A 21,807-nucleotide genomic window follows, 5' to 3' on the forward strand; every position below is an offset into this window, starting at 1 on the left:
GCGTCCTATGGTGCGAAAAGTACGGTATGTTTTTTAAGTCAGGAAGAAAAATGCTTATTTTTCTAAATAAAGTCTATTTTTTTATTAATTACCCTAGTGTAAAAAAAAAGTTTGGATTACAAGTGTATGAACAATATAAAAAGTATAAAAACAGGTTCCATAGATTTCTACTACATTAATACAAAGTGCATAACTACATACAATTCATATTGCATTACTACATAGGAAGGAGGAGTAAGGAGGCTGAGGGAAAAGCAGTCTGCTGTTGTAGTAATAAATAAATAAATACAGAAGTAGACGAGATGATCCATATCATAGTACATTGTTTCATACTGTAGCTGTAAATGCACAGAACCATTGACGCTTACTAAAAACAACAACCCAGAAAAGAACAAAAAAATAAAACCTTAAACGTGTAAATTGATGAGAGAAAAAATATCTGGGACTCCTACATGAATCCTTCAGAGATTACCAACCCAGCAAAACTGCCAAGTAGCTAGTCAGTTACAAATAAAGACCTATCTTATCCTCCCTTAAGAATATTTCTCCTATTTACAAATGGGGGGACACAATTAAGGGAACCCTAAAAACAAGGTAGGAAGATAATAGCTCAGATTTTGTTTTCCTAATGCATCAGCTTAGGATTTTTTTTGTTTAATAAAAAGTATAAAAGGACAAAGTTATGTTTGTAGTAGTGCACTGCACAAAACAAGTCAAAATTCTCATGCTATTCAAATAAATGGAGAAATCCGTATGAGCTAAATACAGCAGCATACTTACAGCCATTATTTGCCAAAGTTGACAGAACTCTTTCCTTAGTCAATTGGCGTATTTTATCAGAATCTTGGGAATCTCATCTTAAAACAAAGCAAACAATATTCTAATTCTTATGCTGGCTGAGATTTCAGGGAAAAACTGAATTCAGCCAAGTGCCTTGTCCTACGGCTAATACACTACAGCGACAATGCTTAAGAAACCCTTTTCCCCTCTCACAGTACAGACTGAGAAAGCATGGGGGGAAACATGGGAGTTCTAGGAGAGGCCTGCCTGCCCATAGGTGGTAGGGCAGAATTAGCTCACCAGGGAAGTTTGTCACATGAAATACTGAAGAGGGGCAGCATTTAGGAAGAAGCAAATCCAAAATAGGGGACAAGCAGGCAGTGAGGGGAATTAACTGTGCAACAGTTCTGTGTTGAAGGCTGGGCACAAGAGGAGTAGGAACAAGGACTGAAGGCACTTCTGGGAGATTAGGAGAGAAGGGGGGGGACAGGAAGGACTTGCAGCCGGGACCAGAAGATCATAGACAAGGACTGACACTGACTACAGTCTGTGACGGCTCTTCATACATGAAGGCTATTATACACATTTAGTGTCGTGAACTTGGGAAATAGCTCTAACTAGACAATACTAGGCGGTTGTGGTTGTTTTAAAAAAGAGAAGTCACAGTAATTTACGCACACATTTACAGAGTATATATCTGAAATAAAAACGCTTTCTCTTATTTGTCAACAAATGCCGTGCATACCTAGAACTCTCTCTCTTTAGATAATACTTTATAATAAGGATGTGGGTAGGTTTGTTATTATTGCAATTTTCCTTCCTTGGGTGCGTAACCAAGCTAATCAAAGAGTGCAGAAACACAGAAGAGGAATCTTAAACCTGAGCTTGTGCTAGAATGGGCTTGCTTTTGTGACTGGCCTTCAAAATTATTATTATTAATAATAATTAAATTTGTATAAAATGAAGAGTGATTACCGCATTGTTTGCATTCTGCTGTTGGATTGGGATTATAAAACCTCCTCTTACCTTGCCAGGCACAAACTGACTGTTGTTCCCAGTTGCAATTTACTAGTTTTTGACAGATTTTTACTCAGTCCTTATCAAGGTGTGGAACTAGACAGGTTAAGAGAGCAATTACAAATTACAATATACACTTAATTGGTCCCATACCAAGGTACTGAAAACAAGGACTTAAGTATATATACTGTGTTATCATCACAGCCCTACACAACTGGCCAACATTTGTAAAGCGTGTCCCTTCAATACTATGAAGGAGCCCCTCATCTCCCTGAACGTCGTCTGCGATATTGATGCATAAATCATACATGGACTGCACACTGGAACAGGCAGGGGACAGAAAAAAGTTAACTTGGTCCAGTACCAAGGTAATGAATGGGCCAGTTTCAAAACTTTATTATTTGCCAAAGACTGGTTGCATGCTCAGTCCCTTCACATACAGACTTTTACTAGGCCAGAAAGATGAGCCATTGGCCTTGGGGTTCAGGACAGGCAAAACTTTTTATCCCTGTTAAAGCATCAGTAGTAAAAATTAAGAGCTCCCCACCTTTACAACATATACAGAGCAGGGAAGTCTTGTACAAACTTCAGCAAACCCAGGTCCATGCCTAAGAGTAATAAGTATTTTCCTCACAGGGAGAAAAGGTTACTGGCTAGAAGTTTTAACATGCCAAAATGTGAGCACTACTTCTCTTTCAGAAAAACACACTACATATTTTAATTCTCTTTTATGGCCTTTCATCTGAAGAAGAGTTGTATGGGGAAAGAGGCTGAACCAAGATGACTTGCAGCAGCATTCAGCTCAATTATGGATTTTAGAGCCTTTTAAATATTATTTACAGTCATTTGGGGGTTGGGGGAGAGATATGAACAGGTTTCTGAATCAGTGGAACTGAAGCAGTAAAAAATTGAATCCTCAAACCGTTGAAGGTCACGCGCGGGGGGGGGGGGGGGTTCTTTTGGCAGCATAGCAGGCTTCTAAAGTGAAGAGAAAGTCACTTTCAAGCCTTTCCAGAGAGAAAAAGAGGTTCTTTTTTACACCAACTGCTGTGGAAGTCACCACTCTTCCTGGTTGGAGATGGTTGGAGACTGGGGACCTTGTGGCTCTGGCTTCTCAGTTGTGGACTTCTTATTGCTACAGCAGGGTTTGAAGAGGTGAGCATCTATAACAACTTCTCCAAAGCGGCCTGTGTAAATAATTCCACAGCAAATTTTCTGCCTTCAAAAGAAAAGAAGAAGATGATAAATTTGGATTTCATTTCATACATGTCTTAATTTCGACAAAAGATGGACTTGATGTGGCATACAAAAATATAAGTAATAATAGTTAAAATCAGCTAACGGATTAGAATGAAACCATCACAGCAAGGTAAAGCAGCATTAAATCTAAGTGGTGTTCAATGAGATTACAAAGGATCAAAGCAGTTTAACCAGAAAATCAGAAACAAGTTACTCCTAAAATTTTTGTCTGAACAATGAAAGGTTTCACAGCTGACCATCACTGCCTCCAGTGGAAGCGAGTTCCATATGCACTGCATGAAGTAGTACATTCTTTTCTCAGTCCTGAATATTCCAATTCAGATTCAATGGATGTCAACAAGTTTCAGTGTTACACAAGAGGGAGAAAAACTTCTCTGTATCCACTTTCTCTGCGCCATGCTTAATTTTATAAGTATCTACCATGTCAGCTCGTATTCACTTTCTCTCTAAACTACAAAGTCCCAAATGCGGTAGCCTTTTTCCACAGGGGAGTTTCTCCACCTCTTTGATCATTTCAGTTGCCTTTTCCTGTTGCTCCCTTCCAAGTGGTGTAATACACTTGCTTGTGAGCAAGAAGGCTCCAGCTAGCAAGCATGCCTGATAGCCACGAATAGCCTTGCCCTCTGCGAATCTGTCTAAATCCCCTTCAAAGCCATCCAAGTTAATGGCTAGCACCACACCCTGCAGCAGCAAAAGCCATAAATCAATGGTGCACTCCCAGACTTCTAGATCGCAGATTGTTATACATATCTTTGCTAGGCAATACAAGTCTACACCATACATGCAGCAACTAGCTAATCCTAAAGCAAGAGGGATACTTGGAGATCAATACAACTGCTGGCTACTGTCATGGCATCCATCATTTCCCTCTAAGAGAGGATTAATGGGGGGGGGGGGAGAAACAGCCCCAGGACTCTGGCTTTGCTTTCAAGAGAACAACAAGATGCCTTGTGACCCACTTCATGCTCTGCATGCTATCCAGTTACTTTATTTACATCCCTAAACACCATGTTGAGTCATCAGCTGTCTGCAAGTGCTCCCTAATTGCTAAACCGAACGGAAGCAAAAGAGCCTTGTAATTAAGATTACATTTATTGCAATTATGTGCATTTTTAACCTCTGCCTCTTCCTGTGTTTTCCTCCCGCTGTCTACTTTCCCCTTTGTCTAAAAACTAAGACTGTGAGCTGCCTTCAAGCAAGGTCTTGCTGTAAGCATTGTTTTAAAAAGTTTTTATAAAGAGTCATGTTTGTGTATCTCTACAGTTGCTAGTTGTGCTTCGGAAATAGTACAGATTTCTACCATGAATTAAAGGAGTGTGCTGATTCTGTTTCAGGCTTCCTTTTTACCTTTTCCAGTAAATGGGATCTAAGAAGGAGAAGACATGAGGGCGGCTGGAGCCAGCGGTCATCTCAGTGTCTGAGCCGTCATCAGACTGATTGCTATAGCAGGGAGACTGGGCTGGAGAGGCACTTGAAGTAGTGCTGTGGGCATCAGAGTCTGCAAGGAAGAGGGAAAACAGTGTATTTAACTAGTTTTGCATACGTCTTTTATTTCTTTAGAATATCAACTTTCAAAATATCCAATTTTCTGGTCCATATGATGAAGAAAATGTACAGCACATTTCCAAAGACTACTGAGACTACCCAAGTGTCCACCTACTATCAGTGTCCAGGGTGGGGAAACTTTTGCTTACAGGCCACATGTGGCCCACTAGGGGTCCCAATTTGGCTCACAAGGCTGTTTTCCCCAAACCACACCCATCCACCTGGCCCATGACACAATATGTGACCTCAGATGGGCAGCAGGTACTGACATGGCTTCAAAGAAACAATTGGGAGTGTAAAGTTGAGCTCCTGAGTCTCCTTTTGTTTGAACAAGACAGAGAGGGCACATCTTGCTTTGGAAGAGGGAAGTGGCTTCCACTGACACCTTCCCCTCCATTTTAACAGCCATTTCAATGGAAACCACTTCCCCCTCCTGCAGCAAGGTTCAAAGAGCCGCATAGAGCTGTTTGAACGCATGCCCCCCCCTTTGCAAACAGCCCTGTGCTGCTCTTTGAATCTCTGAAAATGTAGCCCATTAGGGGTCGGAGTGAGAAAGCTCTGGCCCAGCAGTCAGAAAAGGTTTTCCGCCCCTGAGTTATGCTTATACTTCTCCTAGGTTCTCTTCAGGGTTGTTAGTATTTAATCCCCCATGTACTTATTACCCCAAATCTTGCAGAGAACCATTTGATAATACTTTTGGAAGTTTGGAACGTGCCATTTACCTATTGTGGGTGAGGAAGCTCCTGGACCCACCCTTGTCACTTCGGTGGCTAAGAGTGCTTTTTACCAGCAACAGCTAGTGCACTAACTACTAGCACTCTCAGACAAGGACAGCTGGCCAAAGGTAACTCGGGACTTGATTGCGCCAACGAGTTCTATGTAGGGCTACCCTTGGGCCTGGCCTCGAAGCTCTGGCTGGTGCAAAATGCTGCTAGACTCTTGGTGGGGACAGACTACTGCCAGCACTTAACACTTGCCCACAAAAGGTTGGCTGTTCAAATTCAGGGTTTTTTATTGATTTATAATGCCCTTAACTTGGGTTCAGGACCTCTTGGTCTCTTATAGACCTGCCTGGATCACTGAGATCTTAGGGGCTGTGATACAGCCATTCAGAGTCAAGGCCCACGGCACCAAATCAAGCTCATTAATGGAAAAAGCAGATAGGATTAACATACTGTGTCTCTTCAACTCTTTCTGCAGCTTGCTTATCTGATTGCTCTTCATCCTGCTGCCAGAAAGGGTTTTCATCTTCTTTGGCTTCAATGTCGTCTTAAGACTTGGTCCAGCTCTTGCATCCACCACCTGGAAAAGGACAGCAAGAAAGAAGTTTGTTTCATCGACTCTCATCTGATGAATTGTAGCAATAAGCAATGGTGTAAAAACTGCAAAACCTTTTTGCCAAAAAGCAGCTGTGTGCTGATTTGCACGCAAGAGTTTGCTTTACATTGCTCAGGCTCTACTGTGCTTTAAAATAAATAATAAAATACTAACAATTGAAACTCAGCACCCAAGACCTTTCAGGTTCAGTGCCAAGTAAAGCTGGATGCTCTGAACTGTATACATTATACAAATGGAGCAAAATTTGACTAAACTGCAACCCAGAAATCAGCACCCGCCCTTTGAACTGCTCTGATGCACTAGGAGATGATGCTTCTGCCCCTTGCTTCTTATCTATCTGCTCCTACACCTAATGTGCAGCATACCTCCAGTCAGAAGGAATAGCTAACCAGTGTCCTTCACCCTGGTGCCCTTCAGATGTTGCTGGACTACAACTCCCATCAATTCCTGATCAGTGGCTAAGCTCACTGGGGATCAGAGGAGTTGTAGTCCAACTGTATCTGGGCCTGTTGTGGCTTATGCAACTCTCCCTCCCAGTCCTATTTATCGAATATATTAATGCCTTATGAGTCATAACATCCATTAAGGCAGGCAATGGCAGAACCATAATACCAGCTGTTCTACACATGTTGTACACACAATGGCTATTAAGAAGGAAACGCTCAGGACAACAACTTCCACCAACCCAAGCCATCGTGATCAGTGATCATGGAAGGTCTAGTCCAGCAAGATTTTGAGGGCACCAGACTGGCTACTCCTACCATGTTACAGGATGAGAGATGGAAAACTCACATGATTCCAGTTCTTTTTTGATCCTGCTGGCAGTTTTTTCCATCTTTTCACCAGAAGCACACAAGCGTTGCAAATATCTCCTGATCGGGCCTCGTGCAAACTGTGAGAAGAACACAAAATAGTTCAATTGCTTGGTTAAACCGGAACATGGGGAGGCAAATTAAGGCCCAGGGGCCGGATCCGGCCCAATCGCCTTCGTAGATGGTCAGGGAATCAGCGTGTTTTTACATGAGTGGAATGTGTCCTTTTATTTAAAATGCATCTCTGGCTTATTTGTGGGGCATAGGAATTCATTCATTCCCCCCCCAAAAAAATAAATATAGTCTGGCCCCCCACAAGGTCTGAGGGACAGTGGACCGGCCCCCTGCTGAAAAAGGTTGCTTACCCCTGTACTAGAAGGAGATCAACAGAGAGAAAGGCACACAACATGGTACACCTTTGGTTTTCAGGCTTCACTGAATTTTGTAACAGCCTTCGGCTCAGAAAACCCAACACAGTACTGGAATGGCACCAACTCTTACCCAAAGCAGTTCTGGAAGTCCTTTTCATAACGCTTGCTGTCAGTGAAGCGAGAACTGGAAGACTTTGCTCTGCAAATGCAGCAACCTTCTAAACTCCGGTACATCTTCGGTTTGTGAAAGCCAAACATCTTCTCTTCCCTTCTTTAGCCTGTTGGGATGAGGGAGGTTGGGGAGGAAAAGAAAGGAGGTGATCAAGCTCCAAAAAGGAACAAGAGTAGGCAACATTTAGAAGGCAGCTGTGGTCTCTACCCCCCCCCCCCGCATCTGCCATGTACAACTCTGCAAACCGACACCGCATCGCAGTCAGAAATGCCCAGTGGGAGATGATCCATTATTCATGATCCCTGTCCCACACCATTTCCCATAAGGACAGGTGTCTCAGACACATTTCCGTTTCTCTCGATCGCCAGCAGCGCGTGCGTTTGTGTCGCCCCCTCGTTCAACGCAGAGGACGCCACAGGAAATTCAGCCAGGCATGTAACAAGGTGACCCAAGCGGTTGTGGTTAATGCAGGAAAAAAGGGGGAAGTTGCCCCGTAAAAAGGTGCATTCTAAGTCACCAAGTTTGTCTCAAAAGTTATTTCAGGTAGATTTGTTGGCTTCAAATGTGGAAGGGAGAAAACAGGCATACACCACTCAAAAGAAAACCAATCAGAATAGGAATCTATGCCCACCAATAACGTTCCTGTTTTGTTAAGAAAAAACCCAAAAACTACATTTCCGTGCTATTGTGCTACAGGATGGCCCCAAACAGGTATACAGTGGTACCTCGGGTTCCATACGCTTCAGGTTACATACTCCACTAACCCAGAAATAGTACCTTGGGTTAAGAACTTTGCTTCAGGATGAGAACAGAAATTGTGCTCCGGTGGTGCAGCGGCAGCAGGATGCCCCATTAGCTAAAGTGGTGCTTCAGGTTAAGAACAGTTTCAGGTTAAGAACGGACCTCCGGAACGAATAAAGTACTTAACCCGAGGTACCACTGTACTTCCCTCAGGACCTGCACAAGTGCCCATCACTGATGACCCTTTGGGGCCTCTGAAGATCAGGACTGTATCCAAACCATACTTTTATATCCCCTGGCCTTGGCTGGTGCTTACATGGGTCTTTAATTTTTGTGCACTGCCTCGAGACTGAAGTGGGAAACAGTATAAAAATGACTCAATAAAATAAATATAAAACAATAAGTCTTTTCAGGCTCTACTACCTCCAACCCTTTTCTGTCGCAAACAGTAAATCCAACCTCTTAGCTGCTACATATCTCCCACCAAACATGTTGGGCAGTATCATCCTCCTTGCTGCTGCACGGCAGATTTCACAGAAGTGCAATATTAAATAAGAATACAGAAGCCCAGTTATTTGCCAGAGGCACATTCCTTAACATGTACCATCTCAACTGAAGGGACGCTGACCTCACAGTTCCATCAGCTGGGAAGCCCAGCCATCGCCTCTCGTGCCTTGAACATGCAAGGAATGTGCCTCACGACTAAGCTATAGCATCTCATCCAAGGACTGGGCCTGGTCACACAGAGGACTGGCAAGAGGGTGGGGGCCACTGAGGAAGAGGCACAGATGCCAAGGACAAAGTTGGCAAGGCTTTCTGTTGTTGACAGGTCTAATCTTTGTGTACCTGTAAGGAAAGCTTCCATCCAGTTTCACAAGGCTGGGTTTTCATCTGGCCAGGAATGAGCCTGAAGTTCACACCAGAATTTAAACCAGAAAGCGGCCTGTGGGTGTGGCCTTTATTTCTTTAATTTATATACCCCCTTTTCTTCCAAGGAGCTATCTCGCTTTCACCAGCAACTACTCCACAAGCAAAGAATCCCTTTTGTGCCAAGGGTGTTGCCTGTCAACTGTTAGGGCAGGGGCAAAGCCAGTGGTGGGTGGTGCCACCCCATTTCCTCTCCTGGAGCCCCATTCTCTCTTTCACACTTCTTCCCCACTCAGCAGGCTACTAGTGAGGGGCAGAAGTCCACCCTGATCACTTGCAAGGGGGCTCTTATCCTTCCTTCCCTCTGGAGTCCGGACTCCCCCTCCTTGCATGCAATTAAGCCGTATGTGATGGCTGACTCCTCCTGGAATTTATGGCCAGCTCTATCAGAGATGTGGAATTTCAGGCCCAGGGGCTGAATGGCCCTTGTAGCGCTCCCCATCCCACACCCCCTCCCAAGTCACAGCCCTTGGCAGCCCTGCTTTACCTCCCCCTTTCCAGTGTTTCTGCCCAGCTGCGAGGTGACCCTGAACTCTTGATATGCCTCTTGCTTATCTGGGAGGAGGAGGATAGAGAGGAACACAGGAGAGCGAAGAAACCAGCCTTCGGTGCAAAAACCAACATTCGCATTTCTTGGTCAGCTCATGTTTACCTCTGGTCCCATCCACTCCCAATTTGTGAAGGAGGCATAGCAGCCACCTGGGCTGGGGGGGGGTCCCCACTTCGTTGTATACCTACCCTCTTTGCCTTGTTTTTTGAGGGGATGGTTTGGCAAAGACTGGGAGCTGAATCAGGTGCTGCTGTCCACAGTGAATCTGCACAGCTGCTGCCCCGTGGCAGCAATTCCAAGCATGCTTTGATCAAGAAGCAAGTCCCACTGAAGTCAGGAGGACTTGTTTCCAACTAAGCGTATTTAGGAACCGGAAGCTGCAGATACAGCAGAATGCTAAGGCACAATCGCTGCCAGGAGTGAGATCCTGTCAGCATGTAAGCCCTTTACTCAGAGGTCGGCCCTGCTTGCCGACTTGCTACTGGGCCAAAAGTATAAAGCCCTTAACAGCTTGGAACCAGTTTACCTGCAAGACTGCCTGGGAACTGCAGCCCTGTGAGAGGTAAACTATAGTTCCCAGGATTCTTTGGGGTGTAGGCAGTCATGGGCTTGCTATGTTGCACAGGAGCTGGGCTAGACAGAACAGGTTGGAGCAGAGCAAGAAATAGGAGTGTAAGTTTCAAATGTTAAAATCATCTTTAAAAAACCTTATTAGCTTCTCACAAAAGAAATCAATCCTTTCACGCAGAAAGGGATCTCAAACCAAGTTTGATGCCCTGTGCTGCTTCAGACAAGAGGAAGCTACAATTATCCAGCTGTACAGAACAAAACAAGCACACTTAAGAGTGCAAGTGTTAGAAATGGGGGGGGGGGCAGAATGCAGAGGAAAATACACCACATCACTTGTTTTCTAATAATCTCAGCCAGCCAGTTCTGTTGCTACTGTTCTTATTAATAAAACAAAGGCATCAATGTACACAGCCTTTCACAGGAGTTTAAAAGGCAAAAGAAAAAGTCGTACCAGCACTTGAAGTCCTTGCACTTTAAATTAATAGCTAATACTGAAGGCTGAAATTGATTTAAGATACCATGCCTCAGTTGCTAAGACTTCTACTGAGTGTTGCTCTACTGAACTCTGGGCACACTTTTGCAAGGGAATTTAACTCATACCTTTTAATATCAGGACTCCTAGAGGGCAAATGGGAGTCCCAGAGTGATCTCTGCAGCCACCAGTACTTTTCTGCGGTTTCTTGACAAAACAATTACTTCCAAAACCCTTAAACTCTCTTGTTCACCCACTTATGAGAAAGGTTGTAGTTGAAGCGCAGGCTCTGCCTACAGACAGACCCAAAATCAGCCTGTAGCATCTTCACGAAGGGCTAGGAAAGACTACTGTCCAAAATCCCGGAGAACTGCTGCCAATCAGTGTAGAAAATACTGAACTGGATGGGCTAAGCGTTTGTCTCAGTGCAAGGCAAGCTTCTTAAGCTCCCCAGTGCCTGGAATCACCCTACAACCTTTTGCAGAGACGCAGCTATTTTGGCAGAGTGACCATGCAAATGGTCAGAACAGATTCTCAAGCTTCTTTCAGCCTGAAACAAGAGGTGGTGGACTCTCCTGTCTTGGAGGTTTTTAAGCAGAGGTTGGATGGTCATCTGTCAGGGATGCTTTAGCTGAGATTCCTGCACTCCAGGGGGTTGGACTAGATGACCCTTAGGGCCCTTCCAACTCCACAATTCTATGGGTTTCCCCCCCCACACCTGTGTGTACCACAAAGGACAAGCAACAAATATGCTGATGTACATTAAGGGCATTTATCTCTGGAAAGTAAGGGTGGATCATCTTGGGAAGCTATTAAGCATTGCAACTAAAAGCCAATGGACTTCAAAACAGAAAAGGTAGTAAAAGAAATATTTGGTTTCCTTGGTGGTTTTACGGTGGAATGTTTAGTCTCCCAAAGTGCTTTATAATTCTTCTCTCAATCATAACAGCCCAGTCGTGGGCCATTCTATTTTTTTATGATTGCACACATATGAGTAATGCCAAGTTTAGATTTCAAAGTGATCTGCAGGCAACAAAAACAAACCATAACTAGGAATTTGGGTTGAATGCTGGTGCTCATTTCCGAATCCAGATCCAGCCGTTTAGGGGCAATTCCAAAACTTACTATTGCTTTGATGCCGGCCTGTCTGCAAGAGTCACGCTTACATGAAAGAGCCTTATATACCACCCCCTTCTGACAATCTGCATTCTCACAAGGCCAATTCATCTGCCAAAAACCTTCTGCAATGCAACCTTGGGAGATGATAAGCCTTGATACAGTTTGCCTGGGAGAAAAACACCCATGTGTGGAAACACCTGGAGCCTTTATTTTGAGAACGAAGGGTAACAATGAACAAACTGAACCACAACTGGAGGCCACGGAAACAGAATCTGCTGCTTCCCACTGGCAAGTGATAGCCCTTCTTCCTTTGGCACATGACTATTTTTAACTTAAGCCTACACTATGCAAGGCCAATCTCCACCAAACTTCAAATCATACTAGGCAAGACATAGAGCTGCCAGTCATTTATCTACCTGCACTTTTATTCCCATTTCTCCCTCAAAACTGGATGATACCAAGCACAGCCCCAAACCGCTGGACGTAAGATCTGCAAGTGGATAAAAGGAGCAGAGCCCTTGCAGCTAACATCATGGACAACCTTGGGCTCAGGAATTTCCTTCCCTCCCACCAACCTTTTACTGATCTTCAAGCCACAGTACAAACCTCCCATTTGACAGAGAATTCCTTGGCTCCAGGCACGGAAATTATTTACTTCGTTATCTTCCAACAGAAAGAAGTTTACAAAAGATATGCATCTGTACAGACTTATATATTCTTTTAAACCAGTATTTCCTACCTGTTTTTAAAAAGTAGTAATTGTAGGGGGGGTAGTATCACAAATTAAGTTTGTTCCAGAAGTGTAAGACCCATCTTTTTGTAAACTTATCTTCTTGGAAGTTAATAATTTCTCATCTTTGATAATTCAGTTAAGTAGCGTCACATACTTTCTTTAGCTATTTCTTTTGTCCTTTTTCCAGTTCTGACTATTGTGATAGGAATTTTATGGTCTTAGATATATGGTAATGTTCATAACTGCACATACATAGATCAACACAGGAAGACCAACCTGGAACCATTTTGATTCCTAAACTGACCAAATCCTTTCTCTGCAAGGTTAAACTGGAAAAGCCTCCCTATTGTCTCTTTCCTCACAAATCCTGTCTCAAGGATATGTCTGTTTGAATAAGGTGTGAGCCTGTGACCTGGCCCAGGAAATAAGTATTTTACCACTACAAAAGACTGGCCAGGCTCCCCAGGCAATCCAATCAAGTAACTTGCCAGACAGGAGATAACTGTGACAGGAGAAAAACAACATTAAAATTTCTGTGATGTAGGTGAGATGTATCTGAGGGGTGGTCTTAGGTTACACCCCTTCTGTGATGTATGCATAATGTTTCTGGGGGTGGTCTTGATCTAGAGGATGGGAATTTCAAAAGTCTTTATAAGCCCTTGCACAGCAATTTTTGGGGGTCCTCTTCCTCTCCTGCGTGTGAGGGGAGCACCCTGTTGCAACAGATCAATAAAGATCAGGCTTACTAGCTGCTTTGCTTCTCAATATTCTCTGGTTGGCCTCTGTTATTTTCTCCTACCAATAGGGAACCTATGTAAGGACTCTATATGGGCTCTTGGATACCCCATAAGGGAAAAGGGCATATTTTTATTTACAACACTATTCTTGCATAGATTAGTAGACTTGTAATAGCAGAATGTCAGGGTTTTTTGTTTTGTTTTACTTCTGTCCAAATAGCACAAAGGAAGGTATTTGCAGAAATTCCTAGTTATACTGCACCCTGCTATTTCTTGCATAATGTACATTATACAGGAATGTATAATTCATTTGGCTTCTCTATCCATAATTTTTCTTTGCTTTTCTTTAAACTACAAAGTCTCAGATGCTGCAACCTTTCTCGACAGGGGAATTGCTCCATCCCCGTGACCATCTGGGTTGGGTACATGCAATCCAATTCACTGACTGTCCAAGAAAACAGTATTTTACTATGCCTGATGCAAATCTAAATGCTCTCTATGCAATACTTGTAAAACTATGTTAAGCAATGCTTCTTAAACACACACAGTCCATCTCAATACGGGATTGTGATTCTCCCAATTCCATCGATGACTATTACTGTATTTCCCCCCTCCCCATCCCTCAAACAAATTAGCGATGTCAGCATACTTGTGGGCGGGGTAAAATCCTGTAATTTATAGAAGGCCTCCTATTCTAGGACTAAGATAAGTCACTTCTATTTCAGCAGGATTCTGATCCTATGCTGTGGGTTTGCTGCTTAAGAGTTCACACCAACCGGCAAAAGCTTTCTAGGATTTCAGACAAGAGGCCTTCCCAGACCATTACAGATGGGAGATAAAGGGTAAAGATAAAGGGACCCCTGACCATTAGGTCCAGTCAGTGGCGTAGCGTGGGGGGTGCCAGGGGTGCCGACCGCACCGGGCGCAACATCTGGGGGGGGCGCGAGTCCAGAGGGAAGGGACAAGTTCCTTCCTCCGCCGGGCTCCCCGCCGCCACCGCCAGCCTTGCGCCCTAGCGCGCGCGCCCCCCGCCATCGCTGTGGCTGCGCTCTGCTCACTGCTCGCAGGAGGAGCAGCCGCTGCAGCAGCGCCGACGCCGCCACCGACGCCTGGCCGGGCACGGGCAGCCTCTGCGCCCTGCCATCCCCTCGGCCCAGCCTCAGGCGGCTGCTTCTGCCTCCATCCTCCTCCGGGCAAGCAGCGTTGTTTGCGCGGCAACTCGCAGGTTGGGGGGGCGCAAATTACTTGCCTTGCCCCGGGTTAGGGGGCGCAAATTACTTGCGTTGCCCCGGGTGCTGACGACTCACGCTACGCCGCTGGGTCCAGTCATGGCCGACTCTGGGGTTGTGGCGCTCATCTTGCTTTATTGGCCGAGGGAGCCGGCGTACAGCTTCTGGGTCATGTGGCCAGCATGACTAAGCCGCTTCTGCCGAACCAGAGCAGCACACAGAAACACTGTTTACCTTCCCGCCGGAGTGGTACCTATTTATCTACTTGCACTTTGACGTGCTTTCGAACTATTAGGTTGGCAGGAGCAAGGACCAAGCAACGGGAGTTCACCCCGTCACGGGGATTCAAACCGCCGACCTTCTGATTGGCAAGTCCTAGGCTCTGTGGTTTAACCCACAGCGCCACCTGTGTCCCTTACAGATGGGAGATACCAGGGATCAAATATGGGGCCCTGCACATACTCTGCCACTAGGTGGATCATGGGCTGATCCAGCAAGACGCTTACATCCTTCCTCAAGAGTGCACACTCAGGACCATGCAACACAGCCGTGTTTTCACTTCAAGAGACCTCCAAGGTGGATCAATGGGACTGTAGTAAAAAAAAAAAAATTTTATCAAATCAGACTAGCCCTGCTTTAAAAGGAGCATCCCAAGGAGAGAATGCGCCATTGCAGATCAAGAAACCCATGTGCTAAAACTCTCACCAGGTTCTTCACTGGCCCAAGTTTGCTCTTTCTGTTGCGAAAGATCACCAGATTACCAAGCTTCATTATCAAAAACTCCCTGGGTGGTCACAGGAAAGCCTCTCTCTCTCAGCCTTTCAATCAACAGCAAGCTACTTCACAAGGTTGATCCTGTGGGAATTAAGCATGGACTGCACGGCTAGGTAATGCTATTAGTAGCAAGAACAATTTCTTAAAACTCTGGGCTCTCACAGTTTGTTAAAGATAACCGCCTCTCTCTCGCTTATTCAATGAAGTTTAAATGGGTGTAGAATGATTATCTGTGATTGCTTGAGCAATACTTCCTTGCAATGTATTGGTGTGGCCTATAAAACACAGGGTGGGCCACTTTTCTCCTGCATTCCTTTGGGAGTAATCTGCGAGGGGTGGGGCAGGAGCTCAAAGGGACAAAAGTGGGGAAAATGGGTGGGTCCACTCCGTTTCTCTCTCTCTCTTTCCAGTGCCCCCTTCTCCTCCCTCCTTCCCTGGTGGGCCATAAGGAGACAGACTTCACTTGTCAGAGGTCTGAACTGCTTGCCTGCAGAGGGCTGTTGAAATTAGGTGCAAGTTAAACACACTTTATCTCCATGGAGTAACAGAGATGCAAAGCAAGCCAGGTCCCTCTGCTGAGATACTGACAATTTAATTTCTGATGCTAGAGAACGGAAAGGGTTGCATCCAATGACACTGTCCTCCTGGAGCAAGGTCTTCTGTCTGCATAATGGGGCTTCTTCTCCCTCTCAGTGGTGCCTCCCCACACATCCTCCAGAGCAGATTCTGGGAGCGTGCTGGGCAAGGAAGTCCCACCACACTGGTGGAAGTCCTTGCACTAATGGGGCAACTTTGTTGGATGCAATCCAAAGATAATAAATGGGATGAACCTAAGCAAACACTGTACCAAGTACTTGGAGATGAGGAGATAGAGCCCAATTCTGTACGTGTTTACTTGCGATGAAACTCCAGTGAGTTCAAAGAGCCTAAATCCCAAACTTAGAAGAGCCTATTGGACCACATAGCCCTGCATCCTCTTCACAGTAGCCAACAAGATGCCTGTAGGAAACCCTCAAGCAGGATCTGAGTGCAAGAGCATCTTGCCTATCTGCAAATATCCCAGCAACTGGTATCGAGAGGCCTACTGCCTCTGACAGCATCGCCTTATCCCCCATGAACTTGCCCAATCCTACTTTAAAGCCATCCAAGTTGGTGAGAATCACTACCCCCTTCGGGAGTTCCATAATTTTAACTACACACTGTATGAATAAATACAGTGGATGCTCAGGTTGCGAACGTGATCCGTGCGGGAGGCACGTTCACAACCCACAGCGCCGTGTCTGCGCATGTGCAAAGCACGATTTAGCACTTCTGCACATGTGCGAACGCCGAAACCCAGAAGTAACCTGTCCCAGTACTTCCAGGTTTGACGCGGTGCGCAACCCGAAAGCACACATCCTGAAGCATCTGTAACCTGAGGTATGACTGTACTTTCTTTTACCAAAGAGGTCCTTTAATTTCTGCCCATGATGCCTACTTTGCTGCTAATACCTGAATAAGAATAACAGCATTTTCCACACAACACTCAAAATGACCTTTGAGTTTCTGTTGTAGTATAGAAAGTCGCATGTGAATGCTCCTCTCTGTGCCAGGGAGAAAACTAGATGAGAGCTTCTTAAAGACCCCTCTACACATTATAAATGAACGCCAAAAGAGGTGGGAAAATACAAAGGGACTTTGAGCATCATGTTTTAGAAGACCCTCAACTGTCTCCGTCCATACACTGAAAGATGTGTGCATGCATATATAAAGTGATTAAAGTAGGAAAGAGTTTCCAAGCATTTAAGCCATTTTTAAACAAAACCCTGTGCAAAAGAAGATCACCACGCCACTCACCGTGGAGAGGCAAGCCCTGCTTCCAGGAAAGACCACCCACCCACATCCACCTCAGCCAAGGACGACCTACTTTTCAAAACAGGCCGTAATGATCAGAGAGACACCAAGCTCTGAGGTCTCTCTTAGGCACAGGTGCAAGGAACTCTGCTTGCCCAAGAACAAAATATGTATACACACTCCCTAGAAGCATCAAAGAAGAAGAAGCAACACTCACAGCTACACTTATGTAAGAGGAGAATGTGCCAATTTACCTGCCAAGCTCAGCCACTGCCATGAGGTCTCTCCATGTAATGCCCAAACGTGCAACTGGACAAGAGAGAGGATACTGTTGTTGTTTACTGGTAGGATCTGATGGTTAAAAGTAGCCAACAATGGAGGGATGTGGGAGAAGGGACTCACTCATGCATAGGCACTGCAAATCATTACACACACACACACACACACACACACACACAACAAATAAAAGGCAATCAAAAGCTGTCCACATTTCCTGTTCCGCTTTCGACTAGCTTTGCAGTAAGGGGCTGCCATGGATGGAAGCGTCATAACATTCCCCCCTCCAGAGGCCGCCTAATCTCCGAGTGCTACTGGTGGTAGTCTCTGCCCAAGGGGGGGGGCTGGAAGAGAGCGAACGAGATCGGGGTCATCATAGCTACTGGCACGGATTTTACACACACACACACACACACACACACACACACACACACACACACAGTGTATGTGTGTGTGTATATTTATATATATAATGCGCAAGAGCACAGCCTGCCCACCTTTCCCCCTCCCACGAGCACGCCTCCCACGCAGAAAGAGGGAAAGTGGCATCCCAGGCGAAGAGACTTGAGTTTCGAACGCTTTTTTATTAAAACTATAATGAGAAACAGCAGGTTGCGCTGGCGCTCTTACCAAATGTGTGTGTGTGTGTCTGCGTGCGCGCACACACACGGTGTGAGATGGAAAGCAAAGGAATGGATCCTCATTAAGTAACCAGGGAAAGTTTTACTCCTCCGCATTCTCGCAGAACAAAAGAGACGCTAAAGGTTCCCACCCGCCCCCTCCATCCCATCGCCGCCGCGACCAGCAGCACTTCCTGCTCACTAATGCCGCCCGCCCCCCACCGGCGCCCCGCTAAGCTCCTGCGTGCACATCGGGTGGGTGTGAGCGCGCGATCTGCCCGCGATGGTAGGAACTGGTTCCTCCTCATGGCTTTGCCCTGACGTAATTCAAACATGGCAACAGTTCCGACTTCAAAGCGGGATCGGCGAGACCTCCCATAAACACGCGCCACGAGGGGAGAGCGAAACGCGCTCTAACCCCGCACAGATGCACAAAAGCGTGTACCAATAAGGCAAACGTGACATCTATTCCTTCCAGCTCTCTCACTTTCCCAGTTAATTAATGACCGAGCGACATTACAGCCCGGGACAGGCAGCAACCAGAGCGTGTGTTTGTTCCAACACTCCGCTCGGTCCCTCGAAGGCGCTTCCTGCCTCTGAGCCACCTAAACACGCCTCCTCCGCCGCCTCCTCTTCCCTGCACGCGGCTTGGTACCTTGCACTGGGGGCGCACGCAGTATCTGAATTTTTTTTTTAAAGTCCTCAAGAAGCAGCTGCGACCTCGTGCGTATTTCTCTGTTCCGATTTCGGATGCAACACGGTTCGTGCGTGTTTATGTGTCCAAGGGATAGAAAGCAGCGCTGCTGCCGCCGCCTCTCCCCCCCCGCCCCGCCTCTCGCGCTCCGCGCCGTTTGCAAAGCCCAGCAGCCACATGCTCTATATAAGCCCTTTGTTTTGCCTACATGCGGCAAACAAGGTAGTAGCCGGGACTGTTTGCTTCCGCGGAGTGGAATTCGAAAACAAAAGATTACACTTATGAGACGCGCGGGAAAGGGAGGAAAGGTTCCAGGTCGACTTTAAAGGAAAACAAGACTCGTATTGCACGGCGGCGCGGGCGGGGAGGGGCGGATGTGCAGCGAGGCGACTCTTAAAAAATAAAAGTTCCGATCAAAGTTGTATACAGTACTTTTAAGAGCGTCTGCTTTGAAAGTGGCAGGATACCCCCCCCCCTTCCAGGCCGCATTACCACCCACCCAACTCAGATAGTTAATGACATGGTATGTAGCCTTATTAATCCAGGTAGTCTGATAAACAGCTTTTTAATTTTTTTATATTAAAAAAACCCGAGATTAACACCACAATCCTAACCATGTCAACTCAGAAGGAAGTCCAGTTTTGTTCAATAAGGATTACCCCCTGGTAAGTAGCTTTAGGATTGCAATTTTAAACGACTTGCGTAGCTCGGAGCACGTGTCATGACAGATTGCACAAAAACAAAAGATCCCTTCGTTTCAAGCAACTCAGTTGCGGCTGAAACTGGAGTCACCTCTAAAAGGCATGGGCAAACCACCCCAAGGGTAACCCGCCCCGCCTCTGTCCTGCTGTCTTTCCCATTCCTCCGAGGAAACATACCCCGACACCGCCATGGCTGTTACCCGCTTGCCATGCAACGCGGTGCAACTTTCCCCTCGCGGAATCGATCTACAGGTGTATCACTCGCAGAAAGGAACACGGACCCCGGGGAACGTTCGGAAATGGAACGCCCGCGTCGCCAACATTCCAAACCTCGCCTCGAATCCTAAGTCGGTTTAGCCGACCTCGAGGGATTTGTTGCAAACCTTATTCCCCCTCCCCCTCCCTTTTGCTTCCCATTGTCGCCGGTCCCGCGTCCATAGCTGTAACGGACAACACAAATCTGACCGCCGCCAACACGCCGTGCACAGCAAATTGCTGCCCCAAATCCCACATTTTATTACTCGGAAGTAGAAACCCATTAACTTTCATTCCACTGTGAAGGGTAGCCGGGATTGCAGCAATCACCTCGCTTCCTTTCTGTTACGAGAGAGGAGCGAACAAACAACTTTTTTAAACTGGGAACTCCCCGCTCCGGGGCCCGACCGCGGTCCAAAGCACTAACTGCATTAAAACACCCAGCGATTTCCAAGTTCTCTTGACGATGGGGTCGAACAAACCGGATTCAATTGGGAGGGGTAGTGGAACAGATAGAGAAACTCATCCTACAACTGTTTTCCTTCATGGGGGGCCGGAGTCGCCACTCCGCCACATGCTCGACCTACAACAATACAAGCAGCGTTTCGCTGCCCCCGTTTCTTCCGCCACAGGATACCCCTCCAAAGTGCAAAGCATTCCAGAGAATAACGCCAGCTACACACCGTCTCACCTACAAACACCCCCCTTGCATGTATATACGACATCCTCTTGATAACTAGTTTGCTTGCAGAAAGGCAGGTTAATTAAAAAATTTAAAACGCACAAATTAAAGAGCACAAAACTTGTCCCACCCCGCTCCCCGTCGTTCAGATGTACGGCTACTATTTTAAATCTATATTTCCCAACTGGAAACGACGAACATTTAAAAGGATTTACCTCCAACGAATCAATAGCGTGCTGGGTTGTGCGGAGCGATCTTCCTCCCCCCTCCTCCTCTGCGCGGTCTCGTTGTCTCGCTCCTGCGTCTGGAGAGATGCAAGCTCTGGAGTCATTGGCTTAACTTCCAGGCGGTGTGCGCATGCGCGGTTCCCACGACTCCGTACTCCTCAATCGAGCTCTTTTGCATGCGCGTACCATTGTCCTTTTAAGGGAGAAAAGGGCCGAGCGAAAAGCATGGGAAGGAAAAGCACGGGGGAGGTCCCGGTCATTGTGACGCCAGAAGTGACGTTGCACGCACGCGGGACTAGATTTGCGGGAGGGAGATTCTAAGGAAGGAACGTCTCTTGCCGCGGTTGCTCATGCTCTCGCTGCCCATTCAGGATTTTCTTCGGTTAAAAGGACATAAATCTTCTTGTAGGGCAATGAATGAATGAGCTCGCTTCCCTTTCTCAGCCCATTTTCTACTCTTCATGCACAGATGCGAGGCTTCAAGGTTTGGTTTGGAATATGAGCGCACCAACGCTTCCTCCCGGATACACACCGGCCATCACTGAGCAAGTGTGACTCTCCTGTAGCCTCCCCTTCAGTCAATGATGAGGTCCATTTTGCCTTAGTTTCATAACAGTCACAAGCTCCCAGCCTTCTCACTTAGGTGTGGCGTGGCGGCTGAAGTGTTGGGACCTGGGATTCCGGCTCAGCCAGTGAAGCTCACTGGCTGACCTTGGGACAAGTCAATCCCTCGGACCAGCCTACTGCATAGGGGACAAGGGGCAGACCATGTGTCACCTAGACTGAGCTCCTTGGAGGAAAGGCAGAATGCAAATGTAATAAAATACATAATTGTGCATGTAGGCAAGTAGTGTTGGAGCACAGACTTTGGATATCTAACTAATAGCTGCCAGTCTGTGACATTGGTCACCCAGTCCTGATTCACGGTCTCTTAATTTTAATATCAAGGAGAAACCATTTCTAAATGTAGATCTAGCTAGCTAGCTATTTCAAGTCTCCTGTCTACTAGCATCATACAGTCGCTTCACCTGTTCTGCAGCAGGTACATTTGTGAAACACGTTTGCCAAACAGGAGTTTAAAAGCCCCTTGGGGCACAAAGAACTACCTGCCCAGTCTGGCCATCAAAAGCGTTGCATACAGACTTCAAATTCTACCAAAACTATCTAGGGCTGAAGTCATACCAAATAAACTGAAATGGTTGATGTTTTATTATCACTTGTGCTTCTAAAGTGTGCATTTCCTTTAACAACTCAGTTGATTCAGAGCATGGTGCTGATAATGCCAACATATTGGGTTCGATCCTTGTATGGGCCACCTGCATACGTCTGCATTGCAGTGGGTTAGGCTAGATGATCCTCTGGGGTCCATTTC

At 46.2% G+C, this 21,807-nt stretch overlaps 1 protein-coding gene across 7 annotated transcripts in view; it reads right to left on the minus strand.

Annotated features, from left to right (window-relative positions):
- The window catches only part of SINHCAF (SIN3-HDAC complex associated factor), a 32,717-nt gene extending 12,028 nt beyond the window's left edge, over positions 1-20,689 (minus strand). The window contains exons 1-7 of one of the 7 annotated variants that reach the window (XR_014516303.1): positions 20,424-20,600; positions 7,254-7,401; positions 6,733-6,832; positions 5,778-5,904; positions 4,405-4,555; positions 1,120-3,016; positions 777-1,075 (exon numbers count right to left, since the gene is read on the minus strand). Coding sequence is in view for 3 of the 7 variants with exons in the window: in XM_083462103.1 (XP_083318229.1) it covers positions 2,854-3,016; positions 4,405-4,555; positions 5,778-5,904; positions 6,733-6,832; positions 7,254-7,381 (669 nt within the window). In the remaining 4 variants the exon portion in view is untranslated. Of the gene's footprint in view, positions 1-57; positions 3,017-4,404; positions 4,556-5,777; positions 5,905-6,732; positions 6,833-7,253; positions 7,402-18,531; positions 18,651-19,448; positions 19,561-20,423 lie in introns of those variants that run through there. The other 6 variants (XR_014516305.1, XR_014516306.1, XR_014516304.1 and 3 more) reach the window with 6 other exon arrangements.
- Between the last annotated feature and the right edge of the window lie 1,118 nt (positions 20,690-21,807).

The sequence above is a fragment of the Podarcis liolepis genome, assembly GCF_965112155.1.
Source record: "Podarcis liolepis genome assembly, chromosome: 10".
In the NCBI taxonomy this organism is placed as follows: Eukaryota; Metazoa; Chordata; class Lepidosauria; order Squamata; family Lacertidae; genus Podarcis; species Podarcis liolepis.